The following is a 23,623-nucleotide window of genomic DNA, read 5'->3' on the forward strand; positions in this document are numbered from 1 at the left end:
TACAATATATAAATATGTTAATTTCCTAAGGCCAACAGCTATCAGAACATAGGTTAATGCTCAAACCTATAAAGACAAACAATGCAAAAACACAACGCTAATTTATAGGAAATTTAATAAAAAGAAATAATAATATAAAAATAATATTAATAAAATCTGATCCACTAACCGGCCGGTGTGACCAGAAACCTATTAATTCATAAATACATCATAAAATAGCTTATAGTAATACATAAAATAAACAATACACATCAGACTTAAACTTGTGATATAACTGGAGCCTTGGTGTTTATACCAGTAATAACCTGAATGTAGACCCTTTTAAAACTCTCATATGATTATTTGCAATCCTTATTTCACTGGTGCATATTGCATAGGATGTGAGCAGGGTCAACTGAAGTTATGGCTGAGAACAGCTTGTGAATAGTTCTTTCGATTTTCAGCAGCCTAAGGTCAGTCAGGCAAGTATATAAAGAGCAGTCAGCTGTGATTATTATTGCAGATGTCAAGACAGGCTTTACAGTCCTTTAAGCGAGCAAGGAGAGGAGAGAGCAGTTCATTTGGCCATAGTTTTTACTATTAGTCAGTAAAACCATGCAGAGAAATCCTAGCGTTCTTTTAGTATGCATGCATAGTTAGATAGGAAGCAAAGCAAAAACAATCCTCACTCTCTGCTCTTAAATTGAAGTCATCCACTTTCATTTAATCGGATTTATTACTCACGATACTCCTTTGCAGGGGATGATGGTATATACCAGCTAGCGGTTAATGGATCGCGATCCTTCTTTATGCGTTTCTCCGCCTTTATGACTTATCAGCGGCTTCCTCAGAAGTATGTGACGTGACTCTGTTGTTCCGGGTTTATATCATGGGAAAGGGCGCAATGCGTCTGCGTCATTATTATTATTATTATTATTATCCATATTTATTTATATGGCACCACAAGTGTTCCGCAGCGCCTTACAAAGTACATAAACAAATTGTAGACAAGCGACTTACAGAACAATATAATACAGGACCAGAACATGGATAATAATAATAATATATATTGCTACATTAGCGACCATAACACCCAGATAAGCAACAGAGCATAAGCAACCAAGTGTTAGGTGCCCTAGTGGTGAGTAAGAAGTAGATGAAACTAAAGTAGGGAGAAGCACAAGAGGGTAGAAGGCCCTGCTCGTAAGAGTGTACATTCTAAAAATCAGTGTGTATTCAGACCTCGTTATGAGGTGGGGAGGGAAAAGAGAGAAGGGTAGGGGTTTCCAGAGTACACTTCCTTGCGTACCATCTAGTTACATTGGTTTAGCTGATTAGACACTTCTGCGCATGTGCCACAGCTTTCATGTGTTCCAGCAGAGAGGAAGTATAGTGATTTTTGGAGAGATTACATATGCATTTCCTTGCGTTCCATCTAGTTACATTGATTTTACTAATTAGACACTGCTGAGCATGCACCACAGTTGCATTATTCACATGTCTGGGCATACACATGTCTTTTTGCATTATTCTGCTAAGAGAGAGACTTCAGTCTCGCTGTAGACTTAATAACAGCAAGCCTCTGCTACAGAATCAAATACTAATTATAGATTGTCAGTTAAGTTTATTTTGAATGAAATTATTTGCTGTAACACTTGGAGGTAAACTTACAGAGTGAGCCAAGGCTTTTCTATGCTCACCACTTGTGATATGTAGCACCCCACCCAATTCTCTGTCCAAAAGCCAACTAACTAAACCCTCATAACATGTTGGCACAGTATGGGTTTTTTTTTATAAGTGGTTTGTGATTTGCTATGTTTAAACCAATAGAAAAGCACTAGAAAATGGTTGTCAGTGTTTGATCAGATATCCACCAGTTTCTGATGGAAGTACAGCTCTATATGACGCTGGATTCTATGGGAAATGGCTAATCCAACTGAGTTTTAGATAGCAAATACCAATGGACTTCAACAATGGACTTCCGTCGATGGTCAAATCTAATAGCAAATGCAGATTTTTTAGACAGCAATCTGCCGGCAATACCAATCAGTTTGCAATTGACTACCAATCCAACTTTTAATAAATTTACTCCTTGGAGTAAGTATCTCACCTAATAGTGCGCACTTGATGGGACTGAATTTTGAATTTCATTATTTTACATTAATTGTGCAAACATCTGGGTGCAGCCAAAAAAAGATCAAAACAGTCAACATCACCATTTATTTTTACCTAAAGATGAAGTTTGCTACCAGGGCCAAGTTTAGGAATGCTTTGCATTCCAGAGCTTGGAAAATATCACATATAGCAGCCCCCATAGAACCCAATGCAATCAGATAGGGAACACAGCAGATATATCTATACATTCAGGCAATACTTGAAATTTGTGGCCATCACCTGAAAATGTATCTTTTCTTTTTTAATAAATAGGCAGCCTGGACTTTTTTACGCTAAGCTAAGGTCCTCTCTATAAGCCTCATTACTATTCTGCTTGCAAACTAGCATATATGACAAGACAGTTTGTTGTTCATTATTTATGATCAAGGATTTATTCCTCCCAGAATAGTATACTATAAACTTTATATTAATTATACAACACAAACCCAGGTTTCCACCACAAGGGGGGGTGCAGGGGGTGCAGAACGCATCTGTGTGTCACCCGCCGAGGGGTGACACCAAAGTGATGACCCACCTCAGTGACGGGAGTTGAGTTCTACACTGTAGCATTACGTGCAGTACTCAGCTCCTGACACAGTGCGGGAGCCGGCACTGCACACAGAGTGGTCCCTGGGGGCAGTCCACACCTCCGGGACCCCAGGAGCGACTAAAATGGGGGTTCAGGCCACAAGGACATGCCTCTGTCCATTAGGCTATGTCCCTTTTTCCTGGCCGCTGCACTAGAGTCCTCCCCGCACTGGGTGTCACCATGGGGAGGGAAGCCACTGAGTACACCAATGAACTATTTGCCAATGAAATAACATTACATGTGTTAATATATTTATTGCATGTTTATAAAGAGAAACTGCTGCATACATACTAATATTAGTGTTATAGAGTGTGTATGTAAGTAGTGTGTCGTTGTTATAATTAGATAGCATAGTTGAGGTGGGAATAGACCATGTCAACAAATTAATTAAGGGGACTTATAGGGAGTTATATTATGAGAACATTGACATATTTTACTGTTGTACAAGTCTAATGTAGTAATGTTAATAGGAAATTGGGCTATTGTGTATGGAGTTTGCTCTGACTCCCAACAGAGAAAAGATATTTAAATTATCACAGCTTGAGTAAAGTGACCCAGTTAAGGTTACTCCATGGGTCATTAGAGATCAAAAATCTAAAAGAAAAAAATAATAAAGCAGAAATATTTTCCTCTAAAAGTGTTCATTTAATGTGTCTGGGGGGAAGTGGGAATCCTTACCTCTCTGCCGTACACATAAAGGTAAGATAAAAAATATTGGTGCTAGTAAAGAGAGAACTCCAAAGTAAGAGTGGTCCGAGTCAAGAATACACAGGTACTGTTGAAGTGAATTACACCACCCTGTCAGTGTGTTACATGCATAAATTGAAATAACAAAAAATATGCTACTGTACACAAACTGTGGTACTAATGTTGAATCAGTCCAATTATCTCAGTTATTTTCCCATGGTTTAAATTCACCTATGGAATTTACAATGAATTTAATTCCCTGTAAATAACTAAAAAATTTTGACACTACCAAAGAACATTTAATATTTTTGAAGGATATTTTTTCAATATTTAGACTTTTCAATTCTATGTACAGTATACAAGATAACAATATATCATAAACAGATATACAGGAGGAAAAAGCACTCCTTTAAGAGTTTACCAATTTAGGCTATGTGCACATTAATTCAATCAGTTTCATCTCTACATTCTCCTCTTTCAAATCTGGGTGGTCGAACATGCCTCGAGCCGGGCCTGACCATCCTGCACAGGGCGCGGCTCCCCCTAGAGCCGGCCCTGCCCCAAGCACAGGTGTTACAACATTAATATATCAACATATAAATACATAATTTCCTTTAAAGTTAAATAAATAATTACCATGGCATTACATTAATAACGCGCCACACACACGCAAGGATCTAAAAGAAGGATACACTGAAAATCAAAGAAAAATAATCTTAGGGTTTTTTCAAGTTAAAAACACTGAGGTATAAATCTTAATTAACTGCCACATTTGCATAATTTGTGGTTGAACTTATTTAAATATGAATTAATAAATAATTTTATTATTTTATTAAGATGCCTATAATATTAGATGTGCTGCCTGTTTTTCTTCTTTGTGTTCCAGATGGCATTTTATTTTCAGAGAGAGTTAACCACTTGCCTGGTGTAGTCACAATGTTTGCAAACATGCCTGGTTGTGCATTACCTGACATGGTCACAAACAATGTGACTAGTGAGAAATGCACACTAGATGACCACCAGAAGATAATCTTCCAGCAGCCACCTAAGGCAGAAGGACCCCCCCGGCCCTTCTGCATGCTCCCCCAAAGTCTGCCATGCTGCCAATCACTGCTGATCGGGCAGTACTGTGGGAGAGGCTGCAGAGAGGAATAGCTGCCGGACAAATGTTAATGAACCAGCCATCTGCCCCCCCCCCAGTGTAAACATAGTGGCTGCTCAGAGGAGTGATAAGAAAGTGATAAGGTGCCATCCAATCAGCTCCCAACTCCCAACTTATTTTTCAAACACAGCCTGTGAGATGACAGTTGGGAGCTGATTGGCTGGCACCTAATCACTATCTTATCACTTTTCACTCTGTCTCCTAACACTGCTTAGTAAATAGATCCCTTAACCCCTGGTCTGTTCAGTAATATTAATCTCCCTGATTAGATAGAATAACACCCCAGTACAATAGTATAATAGCTTCTGGGACTAATGAGAATAGTTATGAATTATGGAATCTTCCCCCAGCAAGGTGAGGTTATGGTCACGCAACAAATCAGCTATGGAGGCATAAGACGGCTGAAGCATAGAGCCATCAAAGTGTAAATTATATAGTTTATTATAATAGTCAGCAAAGGCATTGGCTATCTTTGCATGGTTCAGTGCAACTTAGGAGCGGGGAACCTGCATGATCTATTACCTGAGGTATTTTGTTGGAGTTACGTAAAGCACTCTTCATGCCGGTCATAAACTTCTGAAGTTGGTTTCTTATGAATACTAGATCTCTCTTAAGATGGTGGGAAGGCTAAGTTCTATTTAGGGATTCCACATGTCAAAGTCACATTTCCAGTTAACACTGCTGGTGTAGATAATGTTTCCAAAGGCAAAAGCCCATTTGAATAGCTACCCTTTGGAGAACAGCTTTAAGAGCACACCAGCAAGTCTAAATGGAAGTGTGGAGTTAATAACCTGATAAAATGGAAGATAATCCAATAGTGATTGAACTGCCTCTGGTGAGGATAATAAACACTCAGGAAAACGCTGTGGTCTAGGGGTTTTAAAAGTATCACCATCCCAAGCCCATGTCATTGAAGTAAAGTCTGACCATACTGCTGGGAAAGACAAGAACTCATGGGTATGTTGGAGTATCCGTTTATAAAGAAGGATGGGTTTAATATGAATGTGCATGTGAGAAGTAATTATAATCTTTAATGAATAGGGACCTAACACACCACATGTCATATAAATCATATTCCGCCAATAAATTTTGCAGTGCAACAGAGGAGTAAGCGCTCACAAAAGTAGCCCTCGAAGCAAACATAGACTACATATCCAACATGACATCAGGGACAAGATTATAGTTAACCATAATAATTACATGTCCTCATTTGATCTTCTAAACGGACTTAAAAATCCATTTAAGAAAATATATTTGGAGTAAGTTAGGGGCATATAGGGAAACTATAGTGACCTCTTTTCTATGGAATTGACCAGTTAAAGTCACATAACAGCCGCTCTTATCCTCCAATTTATGAGTACGGGTAAACGTTACAGTGTTATGGAACACAACTGCCACACCACTTCTTTTAAATTGGGTCTTATCCTAATGCACCACAGGATATCTAGCATCTGCAGGATGGGAGGTACGGGTTGGGTATGAAATGCCGACACTCGGGATGCCTGCTGTCAAAAGACCGACAGCGTCATCCCAATGATGAAAATCCCAACAGGGGAGATATTAGTACCCTGACCTTCCCTCCTTAACCCCCAACCCTATCTCTCCTGTTGTGCACCCTAACCATCCCTACCTTGGGCCCTAAGCCTAGCCCTCCCTGTTAGTGCCTACACATAAACCCCCCCTCCTTAGTGCCTAACCCTAACCACACACCCCCCGGTGGTGCCTAACCTCCCATGTCTGTAGCCTAACCCTAAACCCTTGAGGTTCCTAAACTTAAATTTAATCATTTGGAATGGTAAAATGGACTGTCGGAGAATTGGCAGGCAGATATAACAACATATGTGATGGCCAGTTACATTTCAAACATCTAAAAGAGCAAAATGGACCATAATTCCCAAAAACGTAAAGGAGCAAGAAAAAACTAGTGGCTGGGGGGTTTGCAGAGCAGAAAGATCAGCAGAAAGATCAGGGAAAAAAACTGAATTAGCCCAAAACCAGGGGTTAAAATAAATTTGTCTGTAATAAGGGTGTGCAAGTGCATACACAGATGACATGCACCACATACCACCACAAAAAAGGATAAACTGTGCTGGTAGCACTAACTGATCCAGATAATTTAGAATAAGCTATTTATTAATACATATAAAAGCATTAAAAACAAATGAAATAGCAAAAATTTAAAAAAGAGCAACTGAATATTGAATAAATTGAATTTTCACAGTTGTAAATCGAAGTTTTTATAGGGATACATTCAGTATCTAGACACAGGGGATGTCTGCACTTAGAATACTACTGTCAGAATCCCGGGACCGGCATCCCAACCGTCTGCATCCCGAAGGTAAGTAGCGGGTTTGGGAGGAGAGTTAGGGGTTAAGGTTAGGCACTAGGGAGAGAGTTAGGGTTAGGGTAGGGAGAGGGGAAGGGTTAGGATACCTATCAACAGTTATCGATATCATAACCCTCTCATGATGCCGACGTTGGGATTTTGACTGCCGGGATTTTGACCGCCCATTTTTATACAATGTATCAATGTGTCAATAAATGGTAACCATTAATGTTCACTGTGTCAAAATGTAACAGTGTCTTAAAAAAAATCAAAGTCTATTAAAAATTAGTCTTCAAGATAATACCAGACCTCCTGATAATATCCTGTATCATGGACTGTCAATAAAATTGAAATAACTTAATATAATAACCAATGAAGTACTTAGGTATGCAAGATGCAAGCATACAAAACCCAATAGTTCTGGATTATAATCAAAGAGCTGTAAACTGGAAACCTGGGGCTACCATGTTTGCCATAGGGAAAGGGAAATTGCAAAGCAAATAAATGGGAAAATGGCCCTTGCTTAGGACCACCCATGCAGCAACCATATATTCAGAAGGATTATGCCTTTTGAATAGCTAAATACAGTACTAAAGAACCATAGAGCTAAGAGACAGTTTAATGTGTGGACTGGGTTGATCATTTGGAAGACCTGGAATGGCCCTGCACAAATTCTTTGCATATTGAGGAACCGTTTTGCTCTATCACAGAAGACTGGGAGTGATCCTGACCGAAGAGCTGGTAATTCCGGTAATACAGGGTGCAAACCATACTCGCTCTGTCTGACTGTTACTGTGGGGATGGAAGGCTGATGAGAATCTCAGGTTAACCCCAAAGAACCTACATAATGCCCTCCATAAATTGGAGGTAAATTGTACCCCATGGTCTGAAATGATGTCCTTGGGGAACCCATGCAACCGGAAGATCTCCCTTATGAAGACCTCCACTAGCTTTGGAGCTGAGGGTAGGCCTTTAAATGGAATGAAGTGAGCCACCTTAGAGAACCTGTCCACTACCACCCAGATTGTATTGTAGCATTGACAGAATGGCAGATCATTGACAAAGTTCATGGAAATATGGGTCCACAGATGATCAGGCATAGGCAATGGATGCAGAGGAGCCGAGAAAGAGTGAGATGGAACTTTGTGTTGAGCACAGATAGCACAGGCTGCCACAAAGTTCTTAACATCTTGATGGACCATTGACCACCTATAATCCCTGAGGAGTAGTTCCAGGGTTCTTTTTATGACCAGTGAAGTACGAACCATGTGCCTATTGTAGCAGTTTTGCACAGAGCTCAGGTGCTACAAATGTCTTTCCTGAAGGAATTTTGAACTTGGTGGTTACTGCTACAAAGCAGGCTGGGATCAGAATGGTCTCAACCTCTTGAACTTCGTCCTCCTCAGCGGAACTGAATGCCAGTGACAATGCATCAGCTTTGATGTTTTTGCTGCCTGGCCGGTAAGTGATCACCAGATTTAAGCAGTAGAAGAACAATGACCATCTGGTTTGATGATAGTTCAGACAGTGAGCAGTCTTTTAGTGTGTAAGGTTCTTGTGGTTGGTGTAAACTGTCACAAGGATTTTTGTCCCTGCCAAGAAGTATTGCAATTCCTGCAGGGCCAGCTTGAGGGCTAACAATTCTTTATCCACGACAGCGTAGAATTACTACGGAGCTGAGTACTTGCAGGAAAAGATACCATAAGAGTAACACTTTTTTTCCTCATCCTTCTGTGAAAGCAATGCCCGAACCCCAACTGTAGAAGCATCCACCTCCAGAAAGAAAGATTGGTTACAATCGGGTTTCCTAAGAATGGGAGCAGAGATGAAACACTGATTTAAGCAGTCAAATGCCTCCACTGCGCCAGGAGGCCACAACCGGTTGTTTTGACCCTTCTTGGAGAGAGCGGTGATGGGAGCTGCAACAGATGAATAATTCCTGATGAACTGCCCGCAAAAGTTCCACAATCCCAGGAAACATTGTACTGCCTTTAACCTCAATGGACGGGGCTTGTTGACAATTGTGGAAAGTTTCTCAGGGTAAAATTGGAGATCAGGATGTAGTCCAGATACACCACCACATACTTGTATAACAGGTCTTGGAAGATGTTATTTATGTACTTTTGGAAAACAGCAGGTGCATTGCTTAATCAAAAAGGCATGACCAAGTACTAGTAATGACTGTCCCGTGTGTTGAAGGCCATCTTCCACTCATCCCTCTCTAGGATATTTCCTTTCTTCTTTCCTCTCGAAATCTGAATAGGTTGTGGGCCCCACCCCATGAAGATCTAACTTGGAAAAAATCCTCGCTCCTTTTATACTATCAAAAAGTTCTAAGATTTTGGGTAGTGGGTATGGGTCCTTGATGGTGATGGCATTCAGGCCCCAGTAGTCAATACATGGTCTCAGGCTTACATATTTCTTCTTAACAAAGAATAGACCAGCTCCTGTGGGTGATTTAGACTCCCTGATGAACCCGTGCTCAATGTTCTCCTAGATGTATTCAGATACTGCTTGAGTCTCAGGAAGTGAAAGGGAAAACACTCTTCCACGAAGCAGTCCCACACCTGATGAGCTGGAGGTGTCTCACCGTATTTTTTGCTGAATACATCCATGAAGGATTGGTATGGAGCTGGACGAGGGTCTACTGAAGAGATGGATGAACTCTGCATTACACAATGTGGAGGTCTGATAGTTGGCAAGCATATCTGGTGGCAGTGAACCTCCCATGACAGGATTTGGGGTTTACTCCAGTTTAATAAGGGAGCATGCTTGCATAGCTCCGAAGACCCAGGATAATATGACTATCGGCTGATGGGAGAATGTATCAACTCCTGATGGAGAGCGGCCACTTACATAGATACCTATTATATCAGTAGTAGGGAAATTGTTGGAAACACTCTTAAAAGAAAGAGTCATAGATTATCTCAAATCCAGAAATTTGCAGGACCCCAGACAGCATGGATCTACTGGGGGAGATCATGTCAAACAAATCTTATTGACTTTTTTGACTGGGTGACTAAGGAAATATATAAAGGGGGGCCATATATATAGCATATCTAGACTTTGACACTTTTCCAGATCGCAGACTGTTAAATAAACTGGAAAGCATGAAATTGGATACAAAGATAGTTGAATGGATAAAATCATGGCTGCAGTGTAGGAAACAGAGAGTTGTAGTAAATGGAGTGCAGTCTTAAGAGGTAAATGTTACCAATGGAGTACCTCAGGGAGCTATACTTGGAGCAGTGCTTTTTAATATCTTTATTTGTGACATTGCAAATGGTATTGAAGGGAAACTATTCCTTTTTGCAGATTACACAAAGGTATGCAAATGGGTAGACACACCAGGAGGGGTAAAACAAATGATTGATGATCTAGGTAGACTAGAGGAATGGTTAAGAATGTGGCAACTACAGTTTAATGACACAAAATGCAAGATCATGCACTTGGGTCTCAAAAATCCAAAGGTTAAATATAGTATTAATGACACTATACTGGAAACTACTGAAGAGGAAAGGGATCTAGGAGTCACTATTTCAGGTGACTTAAAGGCAAGCAATCATTGTAACAAAGCGATGAGGAAGGCAAGTCAGATGATTGCTTGCATAAGGAGAGGAATCAGTAGCAGAAAGAAAGAAGTGATAATACCACTGTATAGATCATTGGTATGCCCTCATCTCGAATACTGTGTTCAGTTCTGGAGGCCATATTCCAGAAGGATATTAATACATTAGAGACTGTACAAAGAAGGACAACTAAAATGGTGCAAGGTCTACACCCCACAATGTACCAGGAAAGACTAAAAGATCTTAATATGTATAGTTTGGAGCAGAGAAGGGAAAGGGGGGACATGATAGAAATGCTCAAATATATAAAGGATTTTAACAAGGTAAAGGAGGAGACATTTTTCAAAGAAAGAAGTATTAGAGGTTCAGGGAAAATTTGAGAAAAAATTACTTCACAGAAAGGGTAGTGGACAAGTGGAATATCCTCAGAGGTGGCAGAGGCTAATACAGTAGAGCATTTTAAATATGCATGGGATAGACACAAGGATATCCTTCAGAAGAAGTAAAGATCATTAAGGGTTGAGGTAACAATATGTTTAAAAATGGGGCAGACTAGATGGGCCAAGCGGTTCTTATCTGCTGTCAAATTCAATGTTTCTATTTTTCAAATTCTATGTAACTTCTGTTGTCCTGGAGTGAATGGTAGCTGTTGGAAGTTTATTCCCATCCACATACAGAGCGATTTATTTTGGGGTGTGATAAAATACACCTAATTATTATTATTATTATTGTTATTATCGTTTATTTCTATGGCGACACTTGTTATTATCGTTTATTTCTATGGCACCACAAGTGTTCCGCAGCGCCTTACAAAGTACATAAACAAATAGTTTGATTTACAGTGACTTACAGTACAGTACAGTACAGTACAATACAATAGAATACAATACAGGACATGGATAAAATACATTGCTACATTCGTGACCATAACACCCAGATAAGCAACAATGCAAAGCAACCAAGTGTTAGGTGCCCTGATAGAGAGTAAGAAGTAGATTAAAGTAGAGTAAGAAGAAGCACAAGAGGGTAGAGGGCCCTGCTCATAAGAGCTTACATTCTAAAGGGGAGGGACAGACAAACAGGTGTGACACAGACGGGGTAGGCAGTGATGAAGGAGTATGTAGCAGCAAGTTAAGATGAGAGCTGGAACGCTTTGATGAAATAGTGGGTCTTGAGAGCTCGTTTGAAGGATTGAAGAGAGGTGGAGAGTCTGATGGGAAGAGGGAGACAGTTCCAAAGGTGGGGAGTAGCATGGGAAAAATCTTGGAGGCTGGAGTGAGAGGAAGTAATCAGTTTTGCATGAGAGGCGACGTGCATTTGTTGAATGAAGAGGGCTGACAGGAGAGTGAAGGAAGATGAGATCAGAGATGTAAATGGGGGAGGAATGGCTTAGGGCTTTGTAAGTGAGTGTGAAAACCTTAAATTGGGTTCTAAAAGGGAAGGGGAGCCAGTGGAGAGCTTGTAGGAGAGGGGAGGCAGATGCAGAGCATTTTGAGAGGAAGATGAGCTGAGCAGCAGCATTGACGATAGACTGGAGAGGAGATAGGAGTTGGGTAGGCCAGACAGGAGGAAGTTACAGTAGTCCAATCTGGAGATGACCAATGAGTATATGAGGGTTTAAGTGGCATCCTGGGTGAGAAAGGGTCTAATTTTGGAAATATTTTTAAGATGAAAATGACAGGACTGTGAGAGATTCTGGATATGTTGTTTGAAGGAGAGGGAGGAGTCCTGGATAACTCCAAGACAGCACACTTTGGGGCTAGAGGAGATAGTTGTGCCATCAATTGATAAAGAAATGGTGGGACCACCCCTCATTCAGTTAGGGCCTTGTTTCCCAGATGCTTGAAACAGTTGGCAAGGGAATTATCCGATTCACCACAGTGCAGACACAGCTTATTCTTGAATCTCCTCTCCCTTTCTATGGCAAGGAGATGAGACTTCACAATCTGCATGGGCTCTTCTGGAGAATCAATCAGAGTTGTGAAATGTGGGGGGAGCTTAAAGCTGAAGCACCAAGACTGTTCCCTCTCTCGTGCTCTCTTTCTGTGATGAAGGTCTACCCGGATACACAAACATATGAGATCGTCTGAAGATGTTGGCAATTCTCTGGATGCCAATACATCCTTGATTTGCCCTGAAAGACCTTGCAGAAATGTGGCAACCAAGGCTTTGTTGTTCCATCCTAACTAAGAGGCAAGAGATAAGAATTGCACTGCATATTGTCCAGCAGATTGGTTGCCTTGCTTCATGCTGCGGAGGATACTCATCTGGAAGGCTGCTATGAAATTAGTGCTGTTCTTGACCAGTGGGTTATTCCTTTCCCATAATGAAGAAGCCCATGCCAAGGCCTGCCCGCATAACAGCGAGATATCATAAGCCACCTTTGTCCTCTCGGTGGCAAAATTTGCCGCCTGGACTTGGATCTGAATTGGACACTGAGGGATTTTGCACCCAGATTGGTGCAGAAGCACCTGCAGCCTGAACAGCCACCACAGGAGGTGGTGCTGATTGTACCAGAGCTGGCTTAGCGGCACCAACTCGTTGCATAAGCGGCTGTAGGCACTGCATAATATGGGCCTGGTCTTGTTTTTGTTTCTCAACTGTGGTGAGGAGGCATTCTCAGCGGCATCTATGTTTTGACCAGAGTATTTTGTCACCAACTCACGGGTGGATAATGGATGCTTTAGCCTGTACTTCAGGATCGGCAAGACCCAGTAACAAGGTACAGAATCTAATGTGCAGGCGGTATTCACCAGCAACCCCGTAAGGAGGTTTGGACTTAGCTGCATCAAACATGCAGGTTGCGGCCCTCAGACTTAGGCCCTCATTCAGAGCCGTACGCTCTGAGCAGAGCGCACGCTCTGAATGAGGGCCGTCCTCCATAACTATGGAGCGTCCTCCTGGACGCTTGTATAGCTGTGGGTCACCACCCACAGCCTATACGAGCGTGCAGTTTGATGGCCGCGATGGTCTTGACCATCGCGACCATCGAAACTGCGAGCCGGAGCCTGCGGTTGAGGTTTTCAACCGCAAGGCCCGGAGTGATTTTGGCTCTATCAGAGCCAAAATCACTCCCACTGACATCACTAGTGATGTCAGTGGGCTGGCTTCTGACGGTAGGTGTTCCCTTAGGAACGCCCCCGTCAGGGAGGCACGCCCCCGGCACGCCCACCAAAGGGGGCGTGCTGTCAATCAACATCGACAGCACGCCCCCTTTGATCAGACACAACGAGCGAAGGAAAGTCCTTCGCTCGTCGCGTCTGGCACATGCGCACAACGGAGCTCCCTCCGTCGTGCGCATGCTCAGTGCAGAACATCGACCCACTTGCGAGCGGACAGCCGCTCGCGAGTGGGTCTGAATCAGGCCCTTAGTTCCCTAGTACAGATACTGGTGTACTCTGGATTGGAGTGGAGTTCGATAAAGTTGTACAAACTTAGTCGACAAGCCAGGTCAGAACCAGATGGACAAGATGGTACCAGGGATCGGACGTAAACATGTCATGTAGAATAGCCAAGGTCAATACCGGATATGAAGTGCAGTACCAAGGAAGCGATGGAATCAGGTCACAAACAAGCAAAGGTCAAGAACGAGCATAAGGGATCAGTAGAACGCAGGAGTATGGTTTGGGAGCCTATACTCTGGCACCTGCCTGGTGCCCTGAGACTCCCTTTATAGGGAGGAGTTCAATTCTCACACCAAAAGTGATGTCACATTTAAATCTTCTTGCAGATTGGTGCACGCACACTCCTAGGGGAGCCGCGGCCGCCTGCACTTGCAGCCGCCGAGGAAGAAGGAGAGGAGGAGCTGGGAGCCAGACCACCAAGCAGCAGGCGCTGGGGACTACCACACGCTACACTACATCATCCGGGACCTCAGTGCTGCTGGACCCAATAAGTGAGTCCCGGGTTTGGCTGTGCTGTGACAAGAATGACTATGAAACTATGATTGTGAGCTTGGTTAACACCACCATTCAACAGTCCTAGCCCACCTGTAAGATCCAAAAAATGTGTTCAATCTACTATGAAAGCCATTTTGTTATACAAATCAATGGCTGACACAAAAATAGGCACACAGCCACAAAATTATATTTTATGATAGCAAAAATGTGCTTGCAGGTTTGTTTGAGATTGTAAGATTGTAAGTTTTCTATAGATTGTAAGCTTGCGAGCAGGGCCTTCCTACCTATATATCTGCTGTTATTACCCAGTTTTCTTCTATTAATGTTTCCAATTGTAAAGTGCAACGGAATATGCTGCGCTATATAATAAACTGTAAATAAATAAATAAGTTTGAGCTATGGAATTGATAAAAATAACTGCTGTGCAAGGCTCATAGGGATACAGTTGGCCTGTACACACAAAAGTCCCAAATCATTATACAGGAAAACATGAACTTGACAATATATTTCTGTAATGATGGATAGAGTACACTAAAATACATACACTTTAGTTCAGAAAATATATTCCCCAATTCCCTGATATTATTTTGAAGACTTGAAACTATGCCAGATAAAAAAGCACATAAAATTGTATAAGCCAATTACCGGCCAATGTGGATTATGAACATTATAACCAAAGTAGCAAATAGGAAGGCAACCCTCTGGGAAACTGATTTATCTTGCTAATATTTACTGCACTTCCTCAGCATCTAACAGAATGTATTAAACCTGTTCAATTTATATTTTGACAAAACTGTATGAATCCGTTCCCCAGAGCCAAGAGCTCATGGCGTGATAGAGCTTCAGGAGCTCCCCTATTTGCATTATGGGGGCAGTTTCTATTTTTGGGCTCAAAAATTCACAGATCCTTTAAAGGTATAACATATGAAATCCTGTTGACGGTACCTTCAGTGGTGCTTGACAAGGAGCAGGAAAGTGTGGTGAAGGCTCAGAGGATTTGCTGCTTTTCAGTGGTACATTGCTGTCTGATAGTAGATTCTGCTGATTCCCATTGCTCTTCAACAATATTTTCAGCTTTGTAGCTTTTTTGTTTTCATGTACAACTGTCCTTTGGCATCTTTCATCCTTTGTAATATGAGATCCAAAAAAGCTTCCAGCAAATGCTGGTATTGGCTCCTAAAAATTTTAAGATATTATGAAATAATGGGGTTTTTGTACAGTGGGTCTGATTCAGAGATGGACATTAATGCGATCGCAGCTATAATTTCGTACGCAACTCAGCTGCGAAAATATGCTAATGCTAAAATATGCTAATGCTTGAAAAGAGGCCCATTGTTGCCTGCGAATGACCTCCCTTACCTGCGAAATATCAGTATCATTGACACATATCGAGTGGCCATCTTGCCGTTGCAACAGGTCTGACCAGCTGCAAACTTGGCAGCTCTCCTGACACACAGAGTACTCTCATGCTGCGTGTAGGAGACTGCAGTGGCTAATTTATGCACGCCTATGTAACGGCGTTTAAACGGTCAGACACCCTTGCGTTTTTCTGACCACTGCCCGTTACTTTCCCCCTAATGCTGACAACCTGTCATACTCTTTGTGATGGGATCCTTGTGCATCCATAATCGCAGTGCAATCGCTGTGCATGCGCAGTGCGGATTATATGCATACGCAATGGTAAACAATCGCTTTGATCTGCGTGAAAATAGTGTTAGCGTCCATCTCTGAATCTGGCCCTGTATTGCTAGACTTGTTCTCCGAGAAGAAACACATCCACAGGATACCATTTGATTCATGCAGGTCTTCAATTGTGGATCACCTAAGATGATATGCATGTATAACATAGAGAGGTGACCTAACAGTCTAAAATATAGCAAAACTGGGTAAAATATCATATATTTATGGGCAAGACTAGTGTCACTTGTTCATACCCATGGACATATGGTAATTATTTCAGTTAATACCTACAGTGGATATGAAAAGTCTACACACCCTTACTGATTTTTGAAAAAATTTTTTATGGATACTGGAAATGCCTGAAATCAACGTAAATTATGTCAGACCTTTCTCCACCTTTGATGTGACCTTGCAAACAACAAAAAGCCAGTGAAAAACAAATAGACAATCTTTGGGAAAAGCGAAATGCAAAACCTACAATTCCCTGCATAAGTGTGCACACCTTTTTATAATGAGGCTGCAGATGTGTTCAGAGTAAACTACTCAATTCAAAATCATCTTCAAAGGTAACTAACCAGGGGCAAACACACACACAATTTGATTACCCTTAAACTGCTACAGATGTGTACTCATACATTTTGCTCTCTGTCGCGCCCAATAGCTCTTATTGGCGCTCCAGGTCCCTGGCAACACACTCAAAATGTGCATCCTTTATACACAAATAAAACTGGAAGCAAAAAAATTATATTGTTAGTGTACAGAGACCACTGTGGTTTTCGACATTTATACACCTGTCAGAATCTGTGCAAAAAGGGCTCCAATGCGAATACCTGCAGTTTTCCTTATGTCAAGTTCCATTGTGCTTAATCTGTGACTTCATACGTATGTTATACCAATTCCTCTGCAGTTAAAATCACAGCTTAGCGTTTTTAGTACACTGTGTAGAGCTTTTCGCTGATTCTACGATGAGTATAACGAGCAAAATAAAATATATGGTGTGTTACTCCTCTCAGAGTGTCTCAGTCGCTGCGGGCACATTTGTATGCAGTGAGTAATGGTATACAGTTGTAAAGTCTTAGGTGTCCAAAGTTGATCTGATATTCAAAAAGACTCACTACTATAATTAAAGCAAAAATGGGCTTCTATATTATTAGTTTGGAATATGCACACTTATGTAACCAGGGTATTGTAGATTTTTTTTAACTTTTTACACCAAAATTGTCTATTTGTGCTTCACTTTCTTTTTGTTGTTTGCAAGGTTATATTGAATGTGGAAAAAGTTTTGAAATTATATATTTTGAATTCAGATTTAACATTACAGAAAATAGATATTTCAATACCTTTGTGAAATTTTTATAGCCACTGTTTATCTAGCTCAAATTCTATATTACTCATCTGCTTTATTACACTTCAATATACAATGTACATGTGTTCGTTTATGGAGAATTTGTTGAATTTTTTATGTGTTTTTAATTTTTATTAAACAAATATCTGTGTGTCTAATACCAGATTTTAGGTATCTTTCATACTCCAAACAAGTGACAGTAAAATGTTCCAGCTAAATATATTATTCATGACTTCACCTGCACCTTACAATGTGCTTGCCTTTAACAACATAAATCAGTCATATATTACTTAAAACTATAATCCCACATTGACAGTTACCACTGAAGGCTGTGCATTGTACTGGGTCATGGCTGTAAATTGCTATACTTATGGTATTTCATAGACTTTCTGGAACTCAATTTCTCTAAGCCATGATCATAGTGTGCATTATAGCCTATTACACAATAATAAGCTATTCTGTAAGTGTCAGAAGACCTTGGAGGATCCAGAACACAACTGTACCAAATGCTGTTAGAATAAGAGCATAGTGTACAGCCTGGAGTGAATTAAGTCCTGGGTTTGCACAATTATACAGTGGGTAGGTATGTCTCACTCAGGAGGTAAAGGAAGCTACAGGTAGATGAGTAGCAGAATTAGATTGGCTTACTTATACTGTATGTTAGTGGAAATCTCTTTTTTTTCTGTGTGATAGTGGACAAACATCACAGTCATCATGTGCATGTTGGGACGTCCTGCAAGTCTCTGGAATTTTATTATAAATAATTTATTTGTAACTTCCCATTTGTATTGACTGATCTTTTATACAATAAATATTGGCACTTTTTCTGACATACTTTACTGATGTATTTAACATAATAACACATTGTACCTCCTCATACAGATCTTTCATTTCCTCTGCTTCCTGCTCTGGACTGGCTCGCCCTTCCTTGTGATCCTCCACCATTGAGTTTGGCTTGCAGGGAGGAACAGAGTTATAGCTGTCCTTTCCTGGTTGCTTTTGTGGCTGTCTTTGAAAGTCTGAAATCCTCCAGTTGAGACATGAACTATTTCTTAAAGACTTAATGAGCCACTTTGAGTCCTACACATACAAAACATGATAAACAGATTTAAAAATAAATGTTGGATTCTAAAATTGCCATTAAACACAACAAGTTTTAGAAAATGATAGACAACTTCAAGTACATGTTAAAGATCTAAAACATGTAATGGAGACAATATCCTAATTCCATGTGCAGTATAACTATAGTAAATCATAGTTGTAATGAAACAATATAAATAAAATACATAAGGATCTAGTTTTAAATTACAATTGTAGAATCCATATATGTACATGATTTAATGTATATTTGTATACAATAAAATGACCACATTAATATAATAAAATAACATAATAGAAACATTGCAAACAAATTAATAAAGCATTACTTTTTTAATGCATATGACTATTTTACATCAGTTAATATTGTAGTATATTGCACTTGTTTAGTGCTTTATTCCAAGTATTTATTTTTCTCAATTGTTTCTCCTGTTTATTAATAGATTATGTGAGCCCAATCCTTGTTTCATGCTGTAACAAAACAAACTAAAATAAGTTTATATCTTCCTTGAAATTCAGCCTTCAGTAGTACCTCTACACTGACTACACCAATGTCTTCCCTTATCACCCCTTCTCTACTGTCTCATATGACCAACTGCCTAGGTGTTATTACCTTAATGCGAACTAAATCTCCCAACCACATTCAAAACATTTCTAGAATACCCTATATGAAACAACAACTGTTATCCATTATCTCCCACATCTACTACTGCAGCATTCTTCCACCTGGCTGCACTACTTTGCACCACTTTGCAGGTACCCATATCCTCAAAAATTTAGTTAAAATTGATCAGTCTACCAGACCTCTCCCATGATGCTACACATCTACAGAACTCTTTATCACACCTGATCAGATCGTCAGACACTCTTAGATATTAAGTGATCTCTGAAAACCCAACATTTTATTACAACCTGCCCTACTTCCACCTATACATCCTCACTGCTGTCCCTGTCTACACTCCAAATCACACTAGTTCTTCTTGTCTGTGTTCTGCCCTTTTCCTAAACTGCCTCCTGGGCAAAGTCCTCCCACTCCTTTGTTTTCACATATGCATTTGTGATGTAACCTTGTATATTACTGTGTTATGTATGCTCACTTTTCCACAACATCCGTCAGTACAGAGCACCCTGGTGCAATACAAATCAATAATATTTTAAAAATAAATAAAACAGGCATACTTTTTATTATGCATTTGTATTTTTTTAATGTAAATATTGTGAGATGAATGTATATTTATTTATTTGTTTGTTTAACTAGCTTCTACAAAGGTGTAACTAATACTTGGCTAGCCAAATAGAGCCTTTATTTGTATCTTTGTCTCATCATTTCCTTATCTACTTCCAATGATTTCCTCTGACAATACAATAGCTTAATATGAGTGGCAAGTGGAAGTGGGCATGTCTGATGTCACTGGGTATTTGCAGTGGTGCCAAGGGGGAGGGCAGTTACAAAGCCAAAGGGAGTTTGCCATGGAGGAGTAACTATGCCACATTAATGGTGTTGCCATGCCCCACTCAATAGCTTCTTCAAACAGCATTGGGTACAGTTTGGCTCCATTCCCATGTATACGGGTCAATCCAAGCTTTTGGCGATCCTGGATATTTGCCCTTAGGTATTTGGGTGTATAGTCAGGCAAAAGGCTGCAGGCATAAACCCCTAAGATTTTATTTAGCATGTACAGAGGAATAACAGTATTTAAAACCAGAAGAATTATACCTAGCAAATTCATTATTTTTTTTACAATAGAGTCCTTTTAAAACAATACACCTAGATATCCTGTAATCACAAAAATACATATGTAAAATATTTAATTATTAGTTTTGTATTAGTTGCTTAAAGTTCAAGTTATTCTTGCATGATTTTTATTTTACATTTTCAGTTATTTCAATCTTAATTTTTATTTTAGCCTGTGTTTATGACACTGATTAGTTTAATCCATTACCATTTGTAATTCTGGTGGTCAGAAAAGGTCACTAATAATACTCTAAGTAAGTTAAAGCCTTGCAGTTTTTAAGAGCAAACCAATACAATTTGAAAAACAAATTTGAAGAGATTTGGACACTAACCATAACATTTAATCACTCACATTTATTCTACAATTTTGAAAACTGGAATGAAAGTTTATAGAAAAGTAGTTTTGAAATTGATAACATGCTATAAAAAAACAATGAGTAATTCAGCGATTAAAAAGGCTTTATATATGTTACTATTAAAGTGTTAAATGCAAAAAGTATCGATATTAGGGAGTCTGGGCCTGATTCAGACACGGTCGCAAGCGCTGAGTGCTCGCAACCGGGTCGATGTTTGCCCACTGGGCATGCGCACGATGGAGCCGGCTCCATTGAGCGCATACACGAGACTCGGCTAGCGACGGGTGCTCCGTCGCTCCGGGTCTCGCACCATGGGGGGCGAGCTGTCGATGGTGATTGACAGCTCATCCCGTTTGGTAGGCGGGCAGGGGGGGTGGCTGACCAAATGGAGGCATTCCCGAAGGAACGCCTGCCATTTGGGGGTGGCCCCACTGACATCACCAGATGTATTAGAGCCAGAAGCTCACTGGGGCTTGTGGCCACGAGACCCTACCACAAGGGTCTCTTCGCAAGCCCGATGGTCGCGATGGTTTTGACCATCACGACCATCATCCTGGCCGCTAACAATAGCTGGGGTGGTCACCCACAGCTATGCGAGCGGCCAGGAGGCCGCACAAAAAAAATTAAAAAAGGCCCAGATTCAGAGCGAGCACACTTTCAGAGCGTCCGTCTATGAATCAGTGCCTCTATTCATTGTTATCACTTAATTTATACAGAAGCCAGTGAAAAATGTACATTTTCACTTACTTTTGTATAAATCATGTATTGGGGCCATTCATTATATCTCCAAACATTACGTAGAAGATATCACAGATATCTTCTGCTTACCTTTCAACCCCGATGTGACTCGCTGACCCCATAGACTAGTATGCCTGGTCTAAATTCATCAAGCTCCGAAAATACTATATTTTCAGAGCTTGACTGCGGGAAAATGGCGTTTCAGATGGCGTTTGTTCCTGGACCGCAGCTCCTTCCTATGGGAACAAGTCCTGGGTTGTGAAGAGGGATCCATTTGAATTCCTCCACACCCATTCGGCTCCATTTGGATCCCTCCGTCCCCATTCAGCTCCTTCTTTTAATTATTTTGTCTCTGCTCTGTTGCTTAGTTTAGCCAGCCAGCTTGCTGTAGCCTTTGGCCGATATTGGTGAAAACAATATTGTCCGCTGTGAAGTGGTCAAAATTAACTGAAACGTAATGTTATAGATGTTAATTGTACTGTACAAACAGGTCCAAATGACATGATTCTAGCTTTTTTGAATACAATTTTAAAGAAGTATAAAACCAAATCAATTGAGGATACTTTTGCCAAAACACAATGATGATTTAGAACCAAACACAAGGCATTGGGCACATCTAAATATACTCAGACATACATATGTATATATGTGTGAGATTATATACTAGAGATGCGCACAGTGATTTGTGTTCGATTCTAAATCAACATAAATCATATATACTATGTATATATATATATATATATATATATATATATACACACATATACATATATATATATCAACTAGAATCTCTTTTCCTGTGCACAATACGCACTATAAAATGTAATGGAAGTTCAATTCTAAGTAATTTCACACATAGCCGCTGCTCCTCCTGATAAAGAACCCTTGCGGGATAGGTTATAAAGATAGATCACCACCCACAAATGGCACTTCCTGTCAATCACTCTGCGATGGGTCTGCCTAGTGACTTCAATCGCAGTCCCGATTGCAGTGGCAGTAAGCAACAATCGTCTGATTGCGTGCTGATTAGTAACTGCGTTCTTTGCTGAATCAGATCCATAGTGTGACCAAGGAATTGGAAATCAAATTAACCTATGCCTGTCACATTACTAACCAACTGTTATCCACTCTGTTCATTCATTTGTCACCCTGTCAGAAGTGATCATTTCAAAGGTAATTAGAATAGCTAGTCTGTAACAATAGACATCCTTTTTACCATTCACAAAGGAACTGTAAATCAGAGAAAATACCCAAAGCAAGTATGTATCAAACAGAATATGAATCTTCAAAGCATATATCATCATATTTCAGTATTGGGGAAATGTGGTTACCTATTTAGGTCTGTATACAAGAAATATGTAATGTGTGCAAATTAGCATATACTGATGCATAGGGAACCTAAATTATGTTAATCATATATCTTCTGTAGTGAAGAATATACTGTAAATGCCATAAAACTGTCATGTGCTATAGCAAACTGTGTGGGAGGCTATGACTGATGTAGTGATGTTGGTATTAAACATGGGACATTGGAATTGGGTACCTTGCTGACCCTCACCTATAGAAGGGTGGACCTAGCATTGGATCATTCCTTGTGGCTAGAATCACTTCACTGGGCCAGATACCATAATATTAAATGTCCTACTACTGACAGCAGGGATCAGTCCGCAACTGACTGGCTCAACTCCTTGTCTGTAAGTCTAGATCAGGGTGCCCAGGCTGACAAAGGGTGTGCAGGGAGTAAGGGCGGGGTACTCATCCGATCTTCCTCGCTGATTGTTTGGCTGGCTATCCTTCTGTTCCTCCCATCTCTTCTGTTTCTCCCTTCTCTTCTGTTCCTCACCTTCCACTGAATGTGTCCCCTTCCTCCCCCTATGTGTACAGATAGAAGAGTCTGCCACCTACAGTAATCATTAGCAAATTCAGCTGAGCAAGAAAGTATGTTGTGGACGTATTAATATAATGTGTGAGGGGTTATCCATCTAATATTGAGTATTAATGGACTGAAGGCTATTAAGTTGATGCATTGGACTATTATTGTCATGTAGGGGTTGTAATGCTAAATAAGCTATTGTGGCATTTGGCAGGGCTATTTGTTTATATTATAATCAAAGAGAGGGAGAGAGAGAAGCCCATGGAGGAGTAGTTAACTTTCGGACATTCTTCCATGGCATATAATTAGTCAGTCATTCCTCAAACAGTCTTTATGTATACTAAGTAATTTATTGTTTGTCCTACCAAGCAAGTAGTTATCACTCCTACACAATTGCAGATGTCAGCCTACATCCTATGAAACCTGTGTCACC

General features: G+C 40.4%; 1 protein-coding gene across 1 annotated transcript in view; it reads right to left on the minus strand.

Moving 5' to 3' along the window:
• LOC148516629 (uncharacterized) overlaps positions 1–23,623 on the minus strand; it is a 151,490-nt gene that overhangs the window by 88,796 nt on the left and 39,071 nt on the right. Inside the window, exons 2-3 of the mRNA XM_088479672.1 lie at positions 18,261–18,470; positions 15,311–15,541 (exon numbers count right to left, since the gene is read on the minus strand). Coding sequence (XP_088335798.1) covers positions 15,311–15,541; positions 18,261–18,335 — 306 coding nt within the window. The 5' untranslated portion in view covers positions 18,336–18,470. The remainder of the gene's footprint in view (positions 1–15,310; positions 15,542–18,260; positions 18,471–23,623) is intronic.

Source organism: Taudactylus pleione, unplaced genomic scaffold (assembly GCF_031769625.1).
Source record: "Taudactylus pleione unplaced genomic scaffold, aTauple2 ptg000244l, whole genome shotgun sequence".
In the NCBI taxonomy this organism is placed as follows: domain Eukaryota; kingdom Metazoa; phylum Chordata; class Amphibia; order Anura; family Myobatrachidae; genus Taudactylus; species Taudactylus pleione.